Raw genomic sequence first — 25,367 nt, forward strand, 5'->3', positions numbered from 1 at the left:
TGTTTGATTTAGAAAAATAGCAATATCTAGTCTTTATTCTCAGTTGCATTTTGAGCCAATGAACACCCAAAGTACAGAAGGAATCCATAGATCCCCTTGCCAAGTGCATGACCTTAGAAAGTAGAAACCCATCCCTCTCTCTTTTTTGGGTTTTGCTCCATATGGGATGTTTCAGCATCAGGCCTGAACTGAAACCTTTTTCCAGATCAGACATCACCTCAAACTCCCTCTCTTCTGTACCTGCTTTCTTATTGAAGGTCTCTGCTCATCTTTTTCTTTTATTCTGTCATGTTTTGATATGGTCTAGACACAGCTTAGACCAGTTATTGTTGCTTTTTAATTCTGTACAACTTCCAAGGGCTTTCTTGAGGAAAGCTCTGGAAGCCCTTCCAGACTCTCTATTGGATTCAACACCTGAGAGGAGTCCATCTGCTTCTGAAGATACTTTTACTGATATACATAGTTTGCTGCTGGCCTCCTCCGTATAAATTAAAGGAACAAGAGTTGCTGTGTGTTTAGTCTGTATATGTATTCATTAACTGTATATAAATATAACTGTTAAATCATAAATGTAGCTATTCCTGTTCCTTCCTCTGGTATAAAAGCAATTTGTGATCATTCAATGTAAATATAATGTATGCTCAAAAGAAATAGGAAAGGGATGTTGATTGGGGGGACTTGACAATAAGGTTTGCCATTCACTGATCCACTGCCCTAGTGAACTGATATTGTATGATGGAACATATCAATGGCCATAACTAGTTCTGTAAGGTTTCAAGGAAAAGCAAAACCCAGAACATAATATAGAGTGAACCTTGTTTATGGGCTAAACAAAGAGTGATTAGTTAGGTTGCAGGGGAGGACGGGTTAGAACTGAAGAACAGCCTTTCATCCTTAGAGGACATGAACTGTTTTGGTTGGACATGGGCCTCACATCAGTCCCAGTTCTGCGGCATGCTTCTTCATCCATTGCTCCGTGATTCTCATGAAAGGTGGCATCAGTGCCAGTTGTCTAGCCTGAAATCAGTCAATATGGATGACAGTGGTCATATCAACTGAATCGTCGTTAGGCTAGTAATGTTCTTGTGAAGTGTTTCTGCTTCTTTTTTTTCATGGGAACACAAATAGAATACATAGAAGTATGTTTGGGTTTGGCAAATCTGATTTGTTTTTCTATTCTTATGGTACAAACTGGGCACCTGGAACACAAAATTGAGAAACAGAGTAACAAAAAATGATTTTTTTTGGGGGTCCTGATCCCACCCCCACTCACCCCCTCTGCAACTCCCACCACCATGCCCTCTCCCACTCCCACCCTTCCCCCTCATGCGAGAGTGTTTCTGAGATATTTTTTCTTTTGGGATTCGCATTTTACTTGGGAAAGCAAAACCTGTGGGTGGCATTTTTTTTAGGGGCAAGGTAAAAAATGGTACTAAATTGAACAAACTTTCGGTAATCAAAGAGGCAGTGATGTCTTGCGTACTAACTTTCCTAGCACTGATTTACCCAGTGAGAAGAGAACTCAATTCAATAATGAAAAGCAGGAGCTATCAAATTCTTTATCTCAGAACTTATATATGCTTTTCTTCCATACTTGCTCTTGCAGTTTATTACAGGACTTTTCACAATGGGAAACAGACTAATAAATTCAATTTTAAAGCTCAATAAGTGCCATTTAATCCTGCGTAGAAGAAAGGAAAATTCAGAAATACCCATCTCCAAGTGGGTCTATCTTAGAAACCATCAGTTTGGGCTATAACATTCTACTTCACCAACTGCAACAGCTTTCCTAGAACTGTTAATGCAATGAAAATTTTTTACCACATTTTACAAAAAAAATCTTCTTCTATCAACTGAAAAATCATCAAAACGAATCTCACATCGTTTCACTAATCAACTCAACTAAACCTTTTCCCAATTAAATGAGGTCTTTATACAGATTCAATTTCCAACTCTGTTTAAGGTTTTGTTAGTAATCAATCCAAAACCAATCATATATTTTACTAAATAACTAATCTAAATAGTCATAAATGGTGAATTGGAGACTTTGGTCTCCATCAACAAAGTGATTCAAAGTCTAGTGTTTTCTTCATAACACCTCTGTTAGGTGATATCTAATATGGAACAGAAGCAAACAGATCTAATTAACAAAGTTCTTCAAATACAAATAACACAATTACATACAACTACCAAACTTTACTGCACTTTTAACTAAAGCTCATTGGTGCTTGATGTTCATTCATTTGCGACAGATACGAGCTGTTGGCATGGTAACACAGACAGGGGCATAGAGCTTCTTAGCTTCTGGGGTCCCACGCTTTGGCTCTTCACGGGCAACCGCAACACCAGCAATGGAACAGACAGCAGCAGCAGCAGCAGCTGCGAACATCAAATCCCTCCTTCCATTGCTGCTCTCATTCTTCTTGTCATTGTTGCAACTCAACTTAACTTGTTCCACTTCAGCAGCACTAGCAGCATTGGAAACAACTAGGCTGCGATGGGTAGTAGCAGATCTCCGTTGGGAGACGTTTATGCCGCTGAGGAGTGAGGTTGACATGGTGATTGAGGCCATCTCTGCAACCTAATTGTGTTGAAAGGTGTCCCTGTGAGTTACTCTCTCTCACACACAAAGTCACAAACACAAGCCAGGGTGTTTAATGATAAGGTGAATATAGTTTTAAGTAGAAAGGAGTGGAAATAACGGGATTGGGTTTGTGAAGGGCCACCCAATCGCCCATTATCTTATCCCTTTGCATCTTCTGACCAATTGATAGTGTCCATGTGTTGGATTATCTTTGTGAGATCCAGTGGTATGGATGTTCTTCGTTGCCTCCTAGAGATGTGGCCCCCTATTGATCTGTCTCTTGGTGGGAAAAAGTGGAGCTTTAATTCTCTCTGGTGAAAGCTCTATTGACAGTCTAGAAAAAGGGGAATTTGCTTGAATAATAATTTTTTGGGGCGCTGTTCTCTGTGTCGCAGTGCAGCCTGCACCCAGGCACATGGAGTGGTTGCAATGATCACCTTGCCCCTTGCACAGGCTGCTCATATGCCTGGGCGCAGGCTGCGCTATGGGCACAGAGAACATTCTCCCTATTTTTTAAAGGTTTATGATAGAATTTTGAAGAGATTTTTCTGCATTTGTTTCCCATCATTGATAGAAAAGAGAGAATTTTTCCTCCACTAGTGATGTGATCATGTGATTGAACTTGAGTTATTACTATACTCCAACTCCCATGGATCGAAATTACCTCTCCCTAATGCAATTTGATGATACCTGAGTGTGAAAAGATATTCCTCTTTATCACGGGGTGATAAAAAATATTTAATTCTTTTTTCATGACATGTTCTCTCTTATTTGTCAAGAGATACTATGATGTGTGGGAGGATGAAATATCTACCCTTCTACTGTTAAGGAATGATGGCAAATGTAATTTTGAGAGCAAGTTTTAGGTGAAAGTATCAAGTATGTCAATAAATTTGATCCATACTTTATAAAACCGGACCAAGCATTGAACCGGGAAAGGGCTCGTTCCCAATGTGATTTGGAATTTTGTTGGTTTGATTCCAATTAAGGGCTTTTAAACTGAGCACAAAGAGGCTCTCCTTTTTTGGTTTAGTCTGGTTTTTAATACTATACTTTCATCCTCTCCCCCCTCAGATGAAAAATTATCACCTCAATTTGCCTGCTCGTCAATTTTCTCAATTCCATCTAATAGAGGAAGGTGGACCTCACTTGGGCAGTGTGTTCGGGCAGGGGATAGGGTGGTCATTTCCACCCCCTCTATTACATAAAATTGAGGAAATTGAGGGGATAAAGATTCCCCTGCAGATCGGGTTCAAATGTAACTCCTATAGGAAGCCCTTCAAGTTGGAGTTCAACTTGGTCACAACTCATGCAAAAAATTTTTAAATTTTTTATTTTTGGGGTTTTCATCCTTTAAAATTGCACTCTCTTCTGAGTGTCAGTTAAGTTAAATTGTTTCCACCACTTTCCTAATTTTAATTTTTTAAAAAATATATTTTTATTTACTTCAAAGGTGCGACAACAATTAAAATAAGGGAAAAGAATTTCTACGCCGTTAGGGTAGGGTACACTAGCATCCCTATGTCTCTCTCTCCTCTAAACATGAAATGACCTTACTATCCTCCCATGCACCATACTGTTTTGACACAACTTGTTGGTGTGCTCTTTTATGCCGCTTGCTCAGAAAACCTTTTCCCTAAAATAAAAGTATAATTTTTCTTTACTCATCGTACTCCCAAAAATATGATTGGTAGGAAATATGAATCCTTGGATGACTTTTATAGATTGGGCCTCTCCCCTAAATAAACTTAAGCTTACAAGAAAGGGGAGGGAGAGAGGAGTCCATTTTGCATAAAGTGAAGAGCATGATCCCTTTTGTGGTGTAATGTGATGTCAGACCAGTTTATTTGTACTTAAAAAAATGGAAAATTGTTTAAGTTTTTGAGTTAGATAATTCTACATGGTATCAAAGCCACTTCAAACAACACTTTGCTCATAAAGACCAGTATGACCATCCAGAGATGGGCACAAATGCCACATCTATTGCCAACCATGAGGGGCAACAAGTGAGGAGATATGTTTGGAAACATCGACTAAGTTTGGAACTTTAGATGAATTAATATACTAGTTGAGCCTCCCTCGTTTAACAACTTAAGTTTTTGAATTGGACACGACAACTTGGTATCAAAACAGTCACCATAAGGGACTACAGATGTGGGGGGTTAGGAAATAATCCCACATCTAAGGTAACAATCTATAATAACATGTTGGGTTTCAGTATGCTCCAGATTCTCATTTTAAAGAAAAAGTAGCAGTGTACCTGTACAATGCGTGGGAGTTGTGAAAACATATGACTGAAAGGCCCTAAAGTGTGGTAATTGACCAAAATTCCAGGTTAATGCCTTATTTATGAAGTCTCTTTTGCATGTAATGCCTTTCTCTTTCTTTCTTCTTTTTTTTTTTGGCTTGAAAGGTTACTTAAGGTTCTATACAACCTATGACATAGAGTCTAAACAAGGTGGATACTTTCAAGACACCCTCTTCTCATTTTAATTCCTTTAAACATATTCAAATCAAGATGTTATTCAATCTAGACAGACCCTCCATTGCCAAGATAAAAAGATGTGAACTAAGGCTCTCTTTGGTATCATTTTTATTTTTTATTTTTGCCTATTTAACAAAAATCATTAATGAAAATCATTTTTTATCAAAATGCAAAAATCGTTTGGTAACCAATAGACATAATAGATTGTCTACTAGAAAATAGGTTTGGTATAGCATAATGTTTTTTATGAAGAAGATACCCTCTTCTCCAACTTTAGAATCAAAACCAGGAAAGAAAGAGACTTATACCTCCGAACAACCAGAAATCTTGATCACAAAAACCTCTGCTCCGAACAAACAACTATCATTGACGAGGTATCCTCTATTTGCTTTCTAATCTAAGATTGTCTGATCATATACGTACCTCGGACTGCTTGTCTCGAATCTGATTAAAGACGAAGAGACTGAAAATCACATTGATCTCCCATGAGGGAGGGAGTGAACTTGTTTGTGCTATCACCAAGTAAAGAGAGATATGGTTTGTTTCTTCTATGCTCTTGCTTCAAATCTGAAAATAGAAATCACGGAAACAGAGAGAACTCTACAAAGGATGCATAACAAGAACAGAGCCCACCCCACAGTGCCACAGCAAACCCATGAAGCCATATCTGCGTCAATAACATGATTCAAATGTCCATTATTCAGAGTTCGCAACCTCAAATAAAAAAGCAAAACAAAAACAAGAACAAGAAAAGCGGAAACTCCGCCACTGGAGAAAGGAAAGTGTTTTCCTAAATAGATGAATATCAAGGAAAAATAATTAAAAAAAAAAAAGACAAAGAAGGAAAAGAGAAACGATGGACTGAAGAAAGAACTTACATTGCTCATTTGATCGACAACAAAAACAACAACCAAAGATGAAGGAGAGAAGGTAACTCCTACATAAATTCTGGCTGGTTTCTGAAATGATAAATCTGGAACTCAACCGACGGGCCACTAGAAGTGTTGGAATCCACAAAGGAAAAGGAATCAGGGGTGTTTAAGTGAGGATTAGTACCCTACTGTGAATCTTTTAGAATGGGTTAAAATTATGTTGAGGAAGTGAGTGGAGAGAGCAATAGAAGCTAGTGGGAAAGAAGTGATAATGAGGAGGGTGAAACGGAGTTGTAGGGAGGGTGGGGCGAGGTTGCGGTACAGGGTGGTTGGGGGGAGTGAGGTTGCAAGAAGAAGAAGAAGGTGGAAGGGTGGGGGGCTCGATTTTCTAAAACCCAAATGAAATGACTACTTTATCCTTCGAATTTGGGACTCATTAACACGTGTTCATTAAAGTGCCGCACAAATAGCAAGAAACACTTTTCAGCCAAAAATCATAAATGGCTTTCAACCTCTTTTTGGTTTTTGGTTTTTTTTCAATCCTTTTTAAATAGAAACAGGTTTCATAAATGCTACCAAACGCAACAAAAAACATTTTTTAAGTCAAAAATCAAAAATAAAAATTATGCCAAAGATACCCTAAGTGGACATCCTTGATGGATACCCCTAGATGATTCAAAAAATCAAAACTACATTTTTTTTTTTGGGGAGGGGGAGGGGGAGGGGAAGGGGAAGTTAAGAAAAACTACTTACTGTGAACTTAATAGAATAATAACATGTCAGACAAATCCTAAAAATAAAAAAGAGCCCGAAAGTTTCCCCACTCGAGCCTATCATATGCTTTTGACATATCCAACTTGAGCGCCATCCAACCTCTTTTGCTTATAAGACGCTTAAGAAAGTCACACTTTATGGACAATAACCACAGAAATATTAGTTTGGGAATCTAATTTGTCGAGAACTTTTTCCCATATATTCTGCAATGGAGCATCCATAACATTGACATTGATATTAATATTAGAAACTATTGCTACTTTCACTGATTCATTGATAATTAGGGTTCAAAACCTCCCAAAATAACACAAGATTCTGTGCAAAAAGGTTTTTACAAGATCTGAATCTAAATTCTTATTTTTTTTTTTGCATACAGCAGCCCAATAGGGAAAGAAGGCAGCTCCAGTCCAAGTCTTTTCTGACCCAAAAGAACAGAGCTCCAAATTCTATCTGTTCAACAAATTAAATAATCAACTGCTTATGGAACAACAAAATGCATCAAACTGTCCTATCTACACGTTTCATACTTCACACTTAATTTAAACCCAACTTCAACAGGCACAGCTCCGGTACTGCCTCAACCCAAACCCCCTAACCTTCAGGCCTTTGGCCGATGAGAGGGCATCCGAATATAAGTGTATGTGGCATGTTACTGTCATGGTTACACAATTATCTTCCCTCTAGCAGTTGATACCACACTGTTGAACATCTGGTCCAGTCACCCTGGTGGTGAAGGGATCAATCCGAACCCATAACAATGAGAATATGGATGCAAGGAGAATTGACCATACAACCACAATGGTAGGTGTCCGATTTTGGCGTCCCATTAAACCCTTCAGGAAGGGATAGAGATGAACAATCACCCAGAAGGCAAAGAAAAGTTTCCCGAAGAGCGGACCCCATGACTGGTACCCACTGTTGACGGCATAGGAGATGCCAGCAACCACCCCAACCAGGTTGACTATGAGGAGAGTGGTTGGTGGAATAAGGAGAGTTGTCCATTTGAACAAGTAGAGCTCAGCAAAATCCCCATCCTCATCGGATGCCTTGGAGGTGACAGTGAAATTGGTGTCAATGCCAGCCAGAACTTTGAGCAATCCTTGAAAGACAGCAAAAAGATGTGCTGAAACACCTCCAATAACCCAAAACTGTTCATTTCTCCACCACTCATCAATCCTAACACCGCTCCACCTCATCTCCAATATACCAGTGGCAAAGATGGAAAGAAAGAGGGATATAAACCAAATACTGACAATATTACTAATCTGCAATCATAAGTATCCAAGCCACAATATCATGAGATTATTTGGCACTAAATCACCAAAGGGGTCAAGATGCTTTAAACAGAAATTGGTTTCAAGTGGGAAAAGTTGTAGCTACCTGTGGAATGATGAACTTTCCAGTGAGTAGACAGACTGCTGGCAATGTACAATATGCAAGAAGAGGAATGGCAGTGATTGGGTAAATGGTGGTGTTGATGTAAGCAAATCTCTCAAGCCATTTTAGCCTTCCACTATAACCATACCATATGGGGCAGTGACGACTGAGAAGAATTTCAACAGAACCTAAAGCCCATCGAAGCACTTGGTTCAGACGATCTGACAGGTTAATAGGAGCAGATCCTTTGAAGGCTGGCCGCTTAGGCATGCAGTATATTGATCGCCAACCACGGGCATGCATCTTGAATCCAGTAAGGATATCTTCTGTCACAGAACCATAAATCCATCCAATCTACGCAGAAGAAAAAGGGCAGTGCATTTGTTAAGATCTCAAAAAAGAATAATGAAGATGAGCACTAATGTTTCAAACAAGGTAAAAGTGAAGTGCAGTGCTCATTAATTTTTGACAAACATACATAAACAAAAAGAGAACTAGATAGTAAATTTTATATGAAGCTTGAGAACTCCAACAACTGCAAGAATAGAGCAACAGAATTCCATGCCCCCAAAAGAAACATTGAAAAGTAACTTCCATGCTCCCATGAAAACAGTGAAAAGTAGAAACATGTAATTCTAGAAACACAGATTCCAGTAGGTGAGTGCTATCAATACGGTTTTCCTCTCCAAATCCATAAATCCAGAAGGGATCTTGTAACCGGGCATTTATTTGAATTCTAAATCATAGTTGTCAAGGCGTCTCTTAGGTGACCGCCTTGGCATTGAGGCGCATTGACAACTACTGATGTCTTGGTCGCGTGGGCAGGTGTTTTGGTCGCCTTGCATCCAGGCCCTCTCCAACACCTAGGCTTGCCTAGATGTCATGACAACTATGTTCTAAATGAAAGCCAGTAAAGAAACTATAGAATCGGAACAAGAGAAACCAACATACCTCCCTTCCCCAGTCTGTCTTGTCCTCGTATCCACAACTAATAACATGGATAGCTTCTTTAAGAAGAGTATCAGGAGTAGCAGACTGTGGAACACCACCATTTTCCATAAGTGTAGAGGCGACAAACACAGCTGACTGACCAAATCTTTTCTCGAGGCTCATCTGTGACATGAGCAATGACTTCTCATCATCAAATCCAGCACCTATGAGGAAATACACAAAGAAATGTCAGTGTCATATCTAATCCGACTGAATTTGCGCAATGTTAGCCAGCCACAGAGGGCGCATGATCATTGGGGATCAAGTGAAAAATGTGGTATATTCAATCATATATAAGAAGGGAAAAGGTACACAAAAGTAAGGTATAGTCAAAATATAGAATAGTTCAATTTTTGGTACAGAAGATGTATGAACAGTCAATATGTCACTATTACGTTAAAAAATAAAAAGTAAAGAAGCAAGGCCAGTCAAAAAAAAAAGGGAACAAAAAAGACAGAGTCAAGAATACATTACAGGTGAGACGTTTACAGAGGACTACTTAGCTCACTATTCCTAAACCCTCTTACAGGCTACAGCCATGAGAATCCTATTTCTTTGTAGGGATATTTATTGGAAGGGACAAAAAAGTAATCATTAAACTTCTTGTATTGACATTTGACATCATTGAATATATATAGCCATGTAACAGGCTTTCAGTCACATTTTGAGTATTGATGCTACTTTCCACCAGAAAAAAAAGATGCAAGAAATTCCTTGCTGAACAACTCTCCAAGAAAATGGACTATCTAGTGTCTATGAGCCACCATTCAACACAGTGCCAAACTGGCAGATTGAGTGGCAAAAAGATAAACAAACATTAACCATACAAGCAATTCCATTCATTTAAAAATGAAAGAACTATACCTTCGACCCCCTCTTCTATATCTTCTAGATTGAATATTGGCACAGTAGGGTCAACATGCTTGCTAGATCTCTTCTTGTCTGAGCCCTTTTTACTTGATTTTGAGCCCTTCTTTCGTGATCCACCACAGCACAGAGATAAGAAACCTGCTCTTTTATGCTTGGGCTTGAGTGGAGGTTCATAACCATACAAAGCAGTTCTGTTGAAGACACATCCAGTACCCACGTAAACAGGTCCTTGGATGCCATCCAAACCTCTTAAATTTATCTAAAGTTCAAGAGAAAAGAACAAAATAACAAAATAAGAAATTCTGGCAGGAGCACAATTACTTTCTTTAAATGCATTCACAAATATTTCCACAAGATCACAAAATATATCTCAGTATATTACAGGCATACAGAAATTATCCAATAACAACCTAAAAGTAGGGGAAAAGTAGTAGTAGAGTAACATAATGAATTCCCAAGGATAACAGAACTTACATCAAAGAAGACAGTATTTCGGTTGGCATATCGATCATTCCTATCAATACCATCAAATCTCTGAGGAAACTGAACATAACAGACATATTTCCCGAGGTTTGGATCCATCATAAAGCACATAGCTTCCCGCAATGCCTTGCTGTTGTTTATGTAGTGGTCACAATCAAGATTCAACAAGAAGGGACCATTGGTAAGAACTGCTGATACACGAACCTGTCAGAAAGTTGCATCTACCATCAGCACTTAGATATGCTAAAAGCATGGATAAACACTGATTTTATTTGTTAAGTACTTACAAGGGCATTCATCGCACCAGCCTTCTTATGGTGTTGGAAGCCTGGACGCTTCTCACGAGAGACATAGACCAACCGAGGCAGTTCATTACCCTCACTGTCAAGTCCTCCGCTATGGCCTAAGAAAACCTGTGATATGAGGCACATTAGTACAAAAGAGTACCTATAGAAGGAAGACCAGAGATCAGTATTTTCTATTACACCCATTTAAGGTACAGAAACCCAAAGGTCCAAAAAGAAAAAAAAATGTAATACAAGGATAACAACAAAATGAAATGCTTAGATAGATAAAATACTGCAGTATACATATAATATACACAATATGATAAATAGGATACGTCCAGTGGACATGCACTGTTGCACAAGTTTTTTTTTTCTGTGCCACGTTTTGGGAAACACAAAAATTACAAGATTTATAAACTAATGATCAGAGCTCTCCAAATCCAAATCAGGACCTCACAATTTCAAAGAATACCAACCTGTATCATTCCTGGATGGTCTCTGGTGTTATTTCCCGGCCAGGGGGTGCCATCTTGCATGATCCATCCTTCCTCAGGAACTTTTTGTGCCTTTGCAACAAGTCCGTTGACACGGACTTTAAATTCTTCATATTCTCGCTGCAACAAAATAAAATCAGCATCACCAAAAAATATACACCGAGAGGGGGGGGGGAAGAGAAATTATTAGATGTGAATACCAAATACTCTACCTTCATGGCTCTACGATCCTTGACAAATGAAGGCTGAACTTTATCTTTCAGGTAGTCAATCTTCTGGGCAAAATACCATTCTGGAGCCCTGGGCTCAATGCTGTACTTCTTGCAGAAAGGGACCCATTTCCTTGCAAATTCAGAAGTTTCAGACAAAGCTTCAAATGTCAACATGGCAGCTCCATCATCAGATACGTAGCAAGAGACCTTGTCGACTGGGTAGTCAACTGCAAGAATAGACAGGACAGTATTTGCTGTGACAAGAGGAGGCTCCTTTAAAGGGTCGACAGTACTGACAAAAATGTCAACTGCAGCCAACTGTGATGGCTCTCCTTCTCGGTCATATCTGTTGTCCGCAGTTGAATTAGAACTCTAAAAATTAAACTAGATGAAAAGCATATCACACAGGAAAATATTGGAAATCTAAAATATCAATGATGACTAATTAATCATTTAGAGGTTGCAAATGAGAAAAAAATGAAATAGTCATTTACCTCAGAGAAAGCCTATCAAGATATGTCTCACGGTTCACTGGAAGCCATTTGGGAAACTGATCCAATATCCATGATATAGCAAACCAAATCTCACATATTACAGATATCAACCATAAAGCATAAGCGTTGGTCACTGGATGTGTTATACGGTAGTGTAAGAAAATACAGAGGATAATAAGCCGTAGAACAATGACCATTCTATAAGGGTTTATCTTAGATGAAGGAATAGACACCTTCCTTGACAGCGGTTGACGAGCTTCATCATTCCTGCATCAAAAGGAGATAGGCACTAATTAACATCCCTTACTGCTTTAAAATTAGAAGTGAGTGAATACAAGCTCAGAAAGTTTCAGTAGAACCCTTTCACCGAATACAGGCCAAGTAGCTGGGTTAAGTTGACAGATTAACTTTTCTAGTGACCAATAATCCCAAAAGTCATAACCTTCTGAGAGAAGATGAATCATCCAAGAATTAGAAGAAAGTACATCAGTACATTATCATGCATCCAAGAGAATGGTGGCTATCTAGGCCACATTCGGTATCACTTGATTTTCCATAGTGATTCTTCTGTGAAGCACTTTTTTTATTCTTACAATAAATGGCACCCACAAAATGAGGAAGTGATTTGTTTACAAGAAACCACCCCAGAGAAAAAATAATAATAAAGAATCAAACAATGACATGCCACATATGATACTAGTTGGAATTTCTCCGAAGAATTAAAAAAAAAAAAACTGAATCACTCTAAAAAGAGTGATACGAAAAGTGCCCTACATTAGACACTTGCAACAAACTATCAAAGAGAACCCTATGGTAAACAAAAGCTTAGGCTAATAACAGGTGATACAAAGACTCTTCAAACAGGATAAAAATCTATGCCACATCACTGACAGCCCATGGATTCCATGCAACCAATTTTATTTTATCCTCACTTATCCCCCCAGTCTAATTTGACATTCACACATCATGACCACCACCTTTCCCCGCAGTAAATTCCTATCATCCGAAAGATAATATTTTATGTCTCAAATTCCGAGTTCCAGACCTAGCAAACCAGATAGAACCCAAAAAGGAATTAAGAAAGAGGCAAAACTCACAGTAAAGCGTCATCCATAACTATATCAGTGCTGGCATCAATATCTACTCCTCCCCTGCCTTCAGAAGGGGCATGACCAGTGCTCATTGGAACCACATTCTTCTCCTGCTTCATCTTCCAGCCCTCAACTCTCTCTTTCCAAGCAACATTTCCAAATCCTTGTGCAAACTCCCTTGATGGATTAGCTGCAAAGAATAATATTTCCCATCAGCCAGAATCACACTATTGAAGTATCGCCAGCCCGCCCACCCGGCCCCCCAAAAAAGAAAGAAATTCAAACAAGAGATATAGAGATACTACGTGATTGATTCATGTCAGATGAATACGGGAGCGGATGCACACGCTTCCCCCCACCAACACCTCCAGGGGATGCCATTGACATATGCTCAGGAGATGCTGCAGACAGCTCTCCTGAAACCTGAAAAAGCACACCAGGGGTAAAAGGTTCATTCTCTTGTCTATTTCAATAACAAGTCAGCAGGAAATAGAAAGGCAGGCAATGCTTGACCTACCGCCTGGCCATTTGTGAGAAGAGGGATGTGGTTCAGAGGTGCCTCTTTATCATAATTTGGAGGACCAACATCCACCCCTCGCCCATAGCTCATACGCCAACTCAGCATGTGTTCAGCAATCTTCTGTTTCTGGTCTTGAGTCCCAGACGAATAATTGATATCACCGGCCACATCATCGACATCACAATCATCTGCCTCATCATCACGAATAGGAGGGCTTCCTGCAAGTGAACCAAGAAAGAAAAATCATAAATCCATATTAATTCAAGTCTATAATTCAGAGGCTAACAAGCATGGAAAGGCTCACATCCAACAAACCTTTATGCCTCTTATATCTAGTCTTGCACTGGGGGCAAGACTTAGTTCCATCTTTCCTCTCGTACTCGTAGCAGGGTCTACAAACAGGAAATGCACAAACATCGCAAGCAACGAAGAGATCGCCGTCCACTGTCGTGCCTACTGTATCACCACAGATCTGGCAGACCTGACCACCGTGGTGCTTCAAAGGCTTGGGCTGATTAAAGAATTAACACGATTCACAAAGTTAAGGGAAATGAAGCATGCAATCTTAAGAAACAGATTGTTAACATATCACCAATACAGAACGAGAGAACAATATAAGCCAAACATTCAGGCCTACAGGGAACAAATAAAACAAAATGAAGAGGAGAATGGAAGCAATTGATTCACAATCAAGATGCATTTCACCAACCAAAGAAAAAAGAGTGATTGAATTCGTTTAAAAAAAAAAAAAAAGGAAGAAACAGAAAGTGATGGATAAAGATCCACTACCAACTACCGCTAGAAGAAGACATTGTCAAATTGTTCATCAAGAAGGTATGGATCAGGAGCATAATGTAATTCAGATAAAATCCAAAACTAGCCTATGTCCGAAACAAACTCTTACCTCTCCTTCTTCCATCGGCACCTGCTAATCTTGACTAGGACAGTAGAAGATGGACTGCTATACAGCTTAAATCTCAGTGAGATCTACGGCAAATCCCGCAAATCCGCATGCCAAAAAAGCGCAAGTCCTCTTTCACCACATGCACTAAAGCTCAGGAATCTGTTTTCCCACTCTTTCACCAGAAAACAGATCTCATCAATAAATGCTTCAATTCTAGTTTATGTCCACCTTGAAACACCTGAAAAAAGAGGCCAAGGATCAGCTCTTTCTCATTCAACAAGCCTTCTTTCACAGTGAATTTCAGATATTTTAGTATTACCAAAACTCGCTAAAAATAGCTAGATCCACCCAAATAAATAAATAAAAAAGAATAGATTTTTAACATGAATTACTGTGCAAGACAATTGGATCTCAACGAGATCTGCTCCAGTTCCTCAAAAGCGCAACCTTTTTATTCATTCAACCCGTAATTGACAAAAATCAGACCAAATGCCAAACTTAAAACTTCTTAAAATCAAGGGGAAACGCAAATCCATACCTTGAAATTGAAGCGTGATGGAGACAATCTACACAGACGATGAACACTGATAAACAGATAATTAATCGAAGAGCTTGTGCCGTGGATGGCTCCAGAGCTCTCAACACCTCTCGCTCCGTCTCTATCGCTTCTCCTCAAGAAGAAGAAGAAGAAGCCCTCATAAAGGTTAAAAAAATGAAAGGAAAGCGATGGAACACCCAACGATCAGTAATAGCTGTATCGGGGGCTTAAAACCCCCCACCGACAGTCAAGACTAAGCAAAACAAATCTACTCCAATCATTTCTCATCTTTTTTCTCTCTAATGTCCGAATTTTATTTTATTTTTTTTAAAGGAAAAAGACAGAGAAGATGAGTTGAAGATTAATACTTACTGTGAATGTAACCATGTGGACTGTAAAGGGATCGAGTCTGTATTCTGTAATAAGACTGTAACAAGAATAACTCTCTCTCTGTGTGTTTGAGTTCTAATGAAGATTTGTTTATTTTATTTGTTTTATTTGGTTATAAGTTTTACAAAGGTTGATGGTGAGTCAATGAAGGAGGAGTGGAGGAGTGGAGTGGGGTGGGGGAAAGAAAAGGAACGAACCCTAAAATAATAAGTTACGTCTGCTTGTGTCGAGATTTTCTTAGTGGCATAGCCAAATGGATGCTGAGCTGGCACCTGTAGTGATAAGCCGACGAGAGAGATATTCCATCTTGTCTCTGTTTTGCTTGTTGATGGTAAAATTTATGAGCGCGTGCACATTAAGGGAAATTTTCCTTTCTCCTTTGCAGAACTACTACACCCTAATCAATGATAGAAGTATAGTGTAGAGACAGCTTCCTTCGGTGGGTAGCTGAAATGAACTAGAACGGTACGCGCTTTGGCCCTCGACCTTTTGAGGTGTCGATTTTGAGCATTAGTTCCACATGTTGACTGTATAGTATATCTATCCTCTTCTCCATGGATTTAGTGCATGGTTTTGGATTGGAAATCGATCATCTAAAAATCAATACGATACTGATATATATCGGCACAGATCACCTGTATCAAATAGTTTTGCCCTCTATTTTTCATAAAAATTGGAGATTTTTTTATTGTTTTACCCTTGGTCGGTATCATTCCATCGATATAGGATTGATTAGGTATCAGTATCGGTAACGGCCAATATCAATATGGATTTTCAGATACTGCCAATCCGATCTTGATTCCTAAAACCATGTCGTCCCCCCCCCCTTGACTGCCTTTGTAACATCCCAAAAAAAATTAATAAATAAAACAAAACAAAAGCATACTTTCTTCCTCCTAGACTTCACAAAAAACGGATATTTTTGTTTGTTTTACCCATGGTTAGTACCATTCCACCGATATGAGATCGACTAAGTATCAAAATCGATACAGCTCGCACGATCTTGCCAATCCAATCTTGATTCCTTAAAATCATGTCTTCCCCCCCCCCCCCCCCCCTCAACCCCCTCAACCCCCTTTGTAACATCCAAAAAACTAAAAGCATACTTTATCCTAAACTACATATTCTAATAGTGTAACTCTACAACTCCACACAAAGCCACGATATTGTTTGCTTTGGAGTGAACTCTTCCACGTTTTGAAATGTGTCATAGCTTTGGTGGATTATTTAGGATTATCAATTAATTCAATCTTTTTCTCATAACCGATGTGGGACTAAAGAGCTTATCCCCCCCCCCCTCCTCAACACCTCTCTCGTTTTTTGTCTAACCTTTTGGGCTCAACAGATCTAGGTCGTTTCTTGAGCATAACAAAACAAATCCATATACAATACTTTTGAGTGTCAAAAGGTAGATATAACATTTATGGAACTATAAGAGCTTTTAACTTGCTTACCAAGTTGGCATGCCTCACAAACCTTGTCCTTCTCGGATTTTACCTTTGGAAGAACCAGAAAAAGATCATCGTGTGACAACTAGTTGACTAGCTTTAAGCTGGTATAACCAAGTCGTTTGTGCCATAGCTGGCAATTGTCCTCTAGAGCTGAAAAACACTTGACATCTTATTGAGCAAGGTCAGTCATATACAATTATACATGCTTAAGAGGTGTCAAACGGTCCATTCGGAATAGTTCCAGCTGCAGGGCCGTGCATGAACCCTGGGGGAATTAGTCGGCCAAAGGCCAGACTCCTCCAATTCCCAAAAAACAAAAAGTCATTTGATTTCAGGTTTTATTGGTTTTTCTTAACTGGTTCTTATTTGTCCATTATCAATTTGTCATCAATTCATCTTCAAATAATGTTGAAAATTGGCTTTTATTGGTTTTATTGATTTTACCGGGTTTTCTAATTTGTATAGGTTTTTTCGATTTCATTCGGTTTAGTCAATCTCATCGGTTTTCACTTTTGTGCTGTTTTCCCAAGACCTGAATCCAAAACCACCCGATATTGTATTCGATTTGGTTTATTTTTTACCGACCCAAAGGTTCTGGCTGACTTTTGACACCTCTTCTTAATAACCTTCAATGTATGTGAAATTTGCAAAATATCATGCACTTCTTAGATTCTCAAACTTTATTTTGTAGACCTGGTGAACTTCATTTGGACTGAAACTTGACACACAGCAAGAAACATTGGTGTATACTCTCATCCACAAACTCTTGGTCCTCTTTGATTTACCACATGGCATATATTTGGATCATTTCAGGAGCTTTTAAAATATGGTCACGATGGAAGCTTCTACTATTAAAAAGGGTGAGTGTTCTCTACATGAGACGTAGGGGCCACGCCACACACGTCATCCAATGACTGCCCGCACATTGACACATTGGGAGGCAGAATTTCCACCATTCATGGGGAGCACACCAATTATTTCCACCCCCCTATGTTTCTGTGTGTGGCCCCTACGTCCCATGCAGAGAACATTTCTCCTATTAAAAATGTTTAGAGTTTGTGACTGACGATAAACAAGATTGATTATGTATGTTCCAAAAGAATAAAAAGAAATTGAATAGAATATTGAATTGATAACCTTTCATTAGTTCCTGTGTACACTTAAATATTCCCCATTAACAAATACCCTAATAAGATTATTCCTCAATGCTATATGAAAAGCCACATGGGAAGTGGGGACAGTAGATCCAACTATAAGTACTTAAAAATAGAAAAGAAAAGTTTTTCTTTACCCATGGAATCTCCTTACCCACTTTCATCATTACTCGCTCTATTATTGAAGGTTAAAAATCAAAATACTCTTTCTAGTATACCAAGAGATCCATCCAAGCGTAGAACTCATGAGTGAAAAGATTCTCTCTTCACCATAGGTGCATGAAAAATCGATCCTACAAATGGAATAGTAGTAACATCAAATATATCCATTGGGATCATCCAGTTATGCTTGAGAGAGAGAGAAAAAGAAGAAAAAGAAGATGAAAGGAAATGGTGGAGTGTGGTGGTGCCAATTCATCCACTATCTCCTTTGTCTTTTTTTATTATTAAATTTTTTTTCAGTAAGATTTATTATTAATTTCTAAAGATTAGGTTAACAAATTACTTGACCATCTATGTATAGTACAAAACCCCTTCACACACGTTTTACATTAAACATGGGTACATGGGTTGAAGAGTCCTCATCAACTCAAACCAATTCTACATAAGTAGATAGCATGAAACTGAAATTTTAACTAACAGTATTCAATGTCAAGTGTCAACCCCAATTTAACCTCTATGCTATATTGCTATTATAAGACCACAATCTTGGTTGTTTCTTTGTTTTTTTTTTTTTTGGTTTTTTTGGGTGGGGGGGGGGGGGGAAGAACACTATTTGGTCGCGTGTAGGGTGCCACTCCTGTGCCTAGACATAGGGTCATGTAAAATGATCGTCATATCCCATGAAAAGACTGAAATCTTTGAGGGCACAATGGTCATTTTGTACAGCCTTGTGTCTAGGCACAGGAACTACACACCGCACATGACCAGGTAGAGTTCTCTTTCCCAAAAATTTTTATAGATTGACCCCCAAAGAGTTGAACTCATATTTCATTGTAAGGTATTGGTTTTTGCCAAATGTGTAAACTGATGTTGCTTAAATTGCCACATCAACAGTAACTGACACTCTCAGATTAAATGTAATTCTATTTAATTAAGACTTACAAAAGTAATTCAATTTCTTAATTTAAATTTCCTTCATTATTTCATGTTTTCTGTTCTTCAAATTGAATATAGGAAAGACGTTTTCATTAATTAATTTTTTAAATCTTAGCTTGGGAAATCCTATAATAACTTGTCATAACTCATAAATCGGTTTAGATCTGTTTTTGGATTAGAGATTAAATAGGAAATTGAATAATAAATCCTTATTTTATATGATAACAAATGTGATTAAAGATGTCATTCTCCACATATCTAACAACTAGTATGTTAGAGTCATTGAGTTCGATAGTGACTTACTAAATTCCCTTTGGTCATACATGAATTTTAATATTTGGGAATCCTCTTTCTCTCTCTTTGTTTATTTTTTATTTCAATTTTTCTAATGTTTTAATATTTATATTGATTGTTTATTTATTTTTCAAAACTATTATTATTCCAAACATTAAAGAAAACTAATATAATTTTAATTCTAAGATTAGCGTTTTGCTGAGGTTGTCTCTTTGTCAAATAAGGGAATCCTAGGCATGAAGACCTGACATATGAAATTCAACAAATTTGAAGAAAAAAAATTGCAATACTTGTCATCAAATTCCATAACAATTGATGGTTGAAAGGGTATTATAAATATGAGTGTCCATTGTAAATCGAAATTGTTTATCGCAATTGAATCCAAAAACCATTTACTAATTAATTTGAAAAGCTTTTATTAACCAACTTGATTTTGCTTTGAATCGATTAGAAACATTATGTTATATATAAAAACTGATTATAACCCAATTAATCATAGCATTCAATAAATATTTTTAGTTTCTACCAAAAAAATAAAATAATATATATATATATATATATATATATATATATATTTAGCGTTTTGTAGTGGATTTACACTAGGTAAATTAATTTAAGGGGAAAAGGTTGCGCACACGCCAACCCCTCTTGTATGATACCTAATCTCACTTCCATATTGGTGCCGCCTGCTAGTTTACCGCATATGGGCGGTGTGCCTATCCCTCTCTCTTTATTTAATATGTTGTTATTTCTGAAGTCACAACTTGAGCCTAAATGCCATGGTTCAAGTTAAACAAAAATAGATTTATTCTCAACTATGCACAAAATTGATAACTTGAATCGACAACAAAATCGATAAAATTGTTTAATTGGAAAAGTTTAAAATTCATTTAACTAGAATCATTTATTTATTAGTTTTGATTGGGATATTGTGACTGTTTAATAAACAATTCAATTTTGATTTATATCTTTCATACCTTGAACCCAATTGATTTTGCTATTGTATATCTTGAACCAAAATCTCCTTCTGGTTTTTTTTGGTAAAAACACAACCTTTCCTTTGACTCATTAAAAGTTTGGCAAACATGCTCTATCCAGTTCTTCTTAGTTATAGTCGGAGTCATTAAAATTATAAGTGTATAAATATTTGGTGCTATTTTGGGTCTTTACAATGTCTTTAGAGTTGATTGTATCTTGACATTTTTTTTTTGTGTTTTCATCACGTGCAAAGTGTTATTCTTCCATTAAAATATATATCATCAATTTTTTCTTATGTCAATCAAAGCATGGGACAAAGAAAACCATTGTTAAAGCAAAAGTGCACCAAATATAGAATCTTTTTCGAAAATTATGAATTACATGAACTTAATGCCTTTAGCATTCAAAAAGCAAAAAAAAAGATAAACAATCAAAGTCTCTATAGAAGGATATTCGTTATCACTTTCAATTCATGTCCGCTCCAATTCCTCACATAGGAGTGGAAATGACCACCCTACACCCTGCTCAAACACACTGCCCAAGGTGGGTTAGAGTGGTCATTTCTGCTCTTATATGAGGAATTGGAGGGAATTGGAACGGGCAGCAAATTGGAGGTGATAAAAATTCTATTCCCAAATAGGCGTTTATTTCCATCGAGTGGACAGTTAATTAGGTTACGATCCACCATGAATAAGGTTTTTTTCATTTTGTTTCCATGCTCTATATTACTTAAAATGAATTCAAATTTTCAATTAATTCTCAAGACATTTTTTTTAAAAAACTTGTAATTTGCATTGTACTAGAAATTTACACATGACTAAATGATGATAAATGAAACATGTTCATATCGTTTGAGAAACAACAAATGCTGTCAAGTGATAGAATAGCCAACAATATTCCTAGACAATTAGCGTAACTTTACATCCTCATAAATAAAATAAATGTCCTACCTCACCTATTAAGAATTTTTTTTTTTTTGGTTGTAACTTAAACTTGTATAGTTTGGGGATGAGCTTCTAACTCAATGGCTGTCCTCCACCCAATGAGAGTAGTATAAGTTTAGGGAGTTGAGAGTTCGACTCTTACTCCCACCCTTCTTGACATACAGTAGTACTAGTAGGTAGGTAGATTATAATAAGTGTGGCATTGTGCCCCTTTGCTGGCTCTAGAGGGTCCCTCTTTGGCTCCAATGTGGGTCTAACACCAAAAAAAAAACTTGTATAGTTTATTAGGGCTTAAATTTCCTTAGTGGATATTGAGAGAGCCTTCTCTACATGACTTGGCTTTTTTAAGCCATGTAGCATGTCAGATGTGCCTTAAAATTTCTTAGACTAGTAGACTCCAAAGTTTCCTACTCATATGTCAAGTTTCAATCTAAATGGAGTTTCATAAAAGGCGAAATGAAACATTAAAATATTTGGGACTATGGATAGAGTGCTTGAGCTATCAAGGTTGTGTATGAACATTCATTTTATGATAAAATTATTGAATTTAAGTCTAAAATTTAGCATATACCCAGTCTAAACCTTACCCTACAAAGGTTGTCTATACTCGCTACGTATGAACATTTTATCCGTTTATTACTTAATAATTTCAAAATGTCCAAATGTTCTCTGTGTCGACGGGGGTGTAGGATGCAATCAGACACATGGGGGTGGGTCAAATAATCGCCCCACCCCTTAATGACCGCTCCATGTATCTGGACGCAGCCTGCACTCCCAGGCAGAGAACAATCGCCCTTTCCAAATTTAAAGATTCATATAAGACAAAATGTGATAGTTTTGAAAAACTTGGCCTGACCTAAGTTAAGTTACTTAAATTTATGTTTTCCACTAAGAAACTTACAAAGATTGAAGAAGACAATCCCTGGGTAAGAGAGTAGAGACGAATCATGATTCCCAAAAATGTACATGGGCAACTAGTTCAAGTGATTGGACCATCAGCAATGTAGGGTGTGGAAAAGAGAGCATGAATTGTTATATGTTCTCTTTTTCCCTTGTTTTAGGGCTTCATGACACCTCACATAAAGAAAAGATATAGCTATAACATGCTACTTTTAACTGACTGCCTTAGGACCTTCCTTTGTTTAGGTTCCGGATAGCCAGTACCATAGGGTAACCTTAATGAACTAATTATATATGGATCAGTACATGGTCCCTAAATTAGGTGATCTCCATAGCATTTTACCTTGAGAAGCATGTAGCCTTCGTTTGGATTGAAGGACTCTCAACTCCTACGATTTTAGGATATCGGTAGGATCAACTTTTCCTTTACGAATGGTGAAAAAAGAATATTTTCACCCACACCATTTATAATAGTTGGATGGGACTCTTGGGTACCTAGGTTGAAGGAATTTTGAATACTTCGTATTATGTGGTAATTAATTATTGGGAAGTAGTTTTTTATCTGGGAGTGTGGCCTACGCCAACACTTCCATATACCTATATTTTTCCTTCTAAAATAAGAGGACACAAGTGTCTTTTCATATGGGGTGAAGAGAGATAGACTCATGGGAGTGCTAGCCTAGGCCACACTCCCGGACAAAGTTCTTTTACCCTTAATTATAATCATCGATTCTCTTAAAATCTTTTCACCATGGGATGAAGAAAAACTTTCTTCATTTTCTTAATAGGTTAGGACTAAATTTAGTTCTCAATGGCATTTAGATTTCAATAAATAAGTTTTGTGCATGGTTTACAAAAAAAAAAAAAAAAAAGGGGAAAGTTTTCATACACGGATGTGTAAGCCGTGTATGTGAGAGGGTGAGAGTTTCAAGGCATTAATTAATGGGTGGGGGTTTATGATTTTTCCAACTCTTTGTGAGAGGGGACACGACCGTGCATGCTTACATGGCCGTGTATGAAAACTCCCCCCCCCCCTCAAAAAAAAGAAAGTTTTCCTCCACCCATAGAGGACGGTTCACCCATCATCCTAGGATTCACAAACCCCTCTAAGGGTTTTAGTATGTTCCAAAATACCCTCCCAATACCCATTCCTGCCCCGGTCCCATTCACCATGGGTGGACGGAAACTTGGTCCAAAAAAAAAAATTACGTGTCATGCATGGAAATTGAAACATCTAGTATGATTATCATAGGGGTGCAAGTTTTAGGCTCAACAAGCCCAACCCACCGAAGCCCACCTTGAGCCCAACAGGGCCTGGGTAGGCTTTTCAGCACAGGGGCTAGACTGGGCCTAAGATTTCTAGGCCTGGTTTGTGCTGGGCCAGGCCTAGGCTCGGTCTCAGCCTGGCCCAGCTTGCCCTGACCTGTATATATAAATGTATATAAAATTATATGAGGGGAGATATACGAAGGGTGTCTTGTTATGACTAAGGTTGGTGAAAAAGAAAATGCAACCCTATATTTTTTTTTCCCTTTCCACAGAGAAGCTAGAAGATTTTACAAATGATACCGGTAGGTGTCAGAGACGCATTTGACAGCATACCGGGATTATCGATCCGATGAGGAGATAAGTTTCGCCATCCTCCAGTTTTCAGTTGTATCTTTCACCTTTTAGTATGGTTGCACTGTTATTCATTCCTATGCTGTATTACAATGAAGGATCCGATTGTTTCGGCGTAAAATTTTACCTGGAAAATTTTCCACTGACAAATTTTAACTTAAAAAAAAAAAATAGATGTAACTACGATGTATTAATACTTTTCCATTAACATCCCCCCCAACCCTCCCAAAAAAATGATTCTGCTATTGTAGGAAATGATTTGACTTGCAGTTGTGAGGAGAGCGTCTTGGATCAGCTGGTTTGCCGCATCGATAGTTTAGAAACTGTCTTCAAGATTCCAAGAAAACATGCTGAAGCCCCTTGCTGGTATTGAAACAAGGCTTGGGCAAGTGGAGCAGCAACTGGAGGTACTTACAATGAGATCCCAGCCTTCAGGATTATACTCATGCAACTAGGATTTCTGCTCCTGAATTTTCATGCTATGTATCTGAGTCCAACTCCTTTTACAATGATGGGAATGAAATCCGAGGTAGTATGAAACTGGAAACAGCTAAAGAGGAAAGTCATTTTGATAAAACATTGCCCAACATAGATGTTGCATCTGTTTCAGTGGATGTATCTCAGTTCCGAGTTCTGGTAATTACTGCCCTGGAGTTCTCAAATGGTGTTGATGAAGATGAAGAGAATGATGGTGATAATTTCCGTGATGGTAAGAACTGTACCGATGATTCTGGGTGAACAGATTACTTCCATAGATGATGCTTTAGCCTTAGCACTTTCAGGGTTCTTATCTTCAGCTGCAGTTCAACCTCCACAATATACCCATACTTCGATAACTAAGGCTCCTGATTTTACTAATGAAGAGGATGGCAATGACAAGGAATTGGCCTCACCCAAAATTTTGTGTGAAAGCAGAGCAGATCCTGCCTTCTTTGTTGCCAAAGAAAATGGGAGAGAGGATGACTCAGGATGTAAAAGATTCAGCTTCTCCCTGCATCATTGTGGAAGTGACTGATGCTGGGAGCAAGCATTTTTTAGAACACAACAATGATGGCGGTCTTGATTCTACTACTGCAAGAGTCATTCCTTGCACTGATTCAACCACTGCTTGAGAGATCCAAGGTGCAGAAGACAACAAAAGCGCCGTGCAGAGTTCTACTCGTGGAAGTAGAATTCTTTCCGCTGAAAACTGGAAAGCTAGATCCCCTCTTGAAGTGCTTCTAAATGACATACCAGAAACCAAAATTGAAGATTATTGTGCCAGGGATGCAGATGATGTGTACATATTTGAGACTACGGATCTGTCAATTCTTTTCTTTCTTCTTATTTATTAAAAATCAAATAGTTCATTGACAAAAAGAGTTACTACTTGATTACTCGCATTGTGCACTAATATTGTATAACATGAACTGTTTCCTATAAACAAAAAGGATCTTATAGTTTCACATTGGCTCTATTTGGTTGCAAGGGAAATATTTGCATTTCCTTTGCAACCAAACAGGGTCATCAGTAATATATCGATGGTGCTAGGAATACAGAAGCAGAAGCTTAGTAAAGAAAAGA

At 38.0% G+C, this 25,367-nt stretch overlaps 2 protein-coding genes across 4 annotated transcripts; both read right to left on the reverse strand.

The window, feature by feature from the left end:
- Nucleotides 1-1,861: 1,861 nt before the first annotated feature.
- Nucleotides 1,862-14,686, reverse strand: LOC122642500 (cellulose synthase A catalytic subunit 3 [UDP-forming]-like). 3 transcript variants are annotated; one of them, XM_043835997.1, is made up of 14 exons: nucleotides 14,438-14,686; nucleotides 13,849-14,044; nucleotides 13,531-13,751; nucleotides 13,319-13,436; nucleotides 13,020-13,203; nucleotides 11,923-12,189; nucleotides 11,429-11,774; nucleotides 11,199-11,336; nucleotides 10,723-10,848; nucleotides 10,427-10,639; nucleotides 9,947-10,211; nucleotides 9,044-9,246; nucleotides 8,096-8,446; nucleotides 1,862-2,016 (listed from the first exon to the last, which is right to left on the reverse strand). In XM_043835997.1, the coding sequence occupies exons 1-14, from the start codon at nucleotides 14,450-14,452 to the stop codon at nucleotides 1,942-1,944; spliced, it is 2,718 nt and encodes a 905-aa protein (XP_043691932.1). In that variant the 5' UTR covers nucleotides 14,453-14,686; the 3' UTR covers nucleotides 1,862-1,941. The 3 variants fall into 3 exon arrangements, with proteins under 3 accessions (XP_043691932.1, XP_043691931.1, XP_043691930.1); XM_043835996.1 differs by lacking the exon at nucleotides 1,862-2,016 and adding an exon at nucleotides 6,965-7,980 and having other exon boundaries at nucleotides 13,534-13,751; XM_043835995.1 differs by lacking the exon at nucleotides 1,862-2,016 and adding an exon at nucleotides 6,965-7,980.
- On the reverse strand, nucleotides 2,142-2,674 carry LOC122642501 (photosystem II 5 kDa protein, chloroplastic). The gene has a single exon (XM_043835998.1). The coding sequence runs from the start codon at nucleotides 2,570-2,572 to the stop codon at nucleotides 2,240-2,242; it is 333 nt and encodes a 110-aa protein (XP_043691933.1). The 5' UTR covers nucleotides 2,573-2,674; the 3' UTR covers nucleotides 2,142-2,239.
- Nucleotides 14,687-25,367: the final 10,681 nt, after the last annotated feature.

The sequence above is a fragment of the Telopea speciosissima genome, chromosome 10 (assembly GCF_018873765.1).
Source record: "Telopea speciosissima isolate NSW1024214 ecotype Mountain lineage chromosome 10, Tspe_v1, whole genome shotgun sequence".
NCBI classification, from domain to species: domain Eukaryota; kingdom Viridiplantae; phylum Streptophyta; class Magnoliopsida; order Proteales; family Proteaceae; genus Telopea; species Telopea speciosissima.

Excerpts from the sequence above, each read along its gene's own strand:
- LOC122642501 (XM_043835998.1), bottom strand. The coding sequence starts at position 2,572 with ATGGCCTCAATCACCATGTCAACCTCACTCCTCAGCGGCATAAACGTC.
- LOC122642500 (XM_043835995.1), bottom strand. Across the intron at positions 13,204-13,318 it reads ATCTGACATGAATCAATCAC|CTAATCCATCAAGGGAGTTT; the intron begins GTAGTATCTCTA and ends TATTCTTTGCAG. Across the intron at positions 10,849-11,198 it reads ACCATCCAGGAATGATACAG|GTTTTCTTAGGCCATAGCGG; the intron begins GTTGGTATTCTT and ends CTCATATCACAG.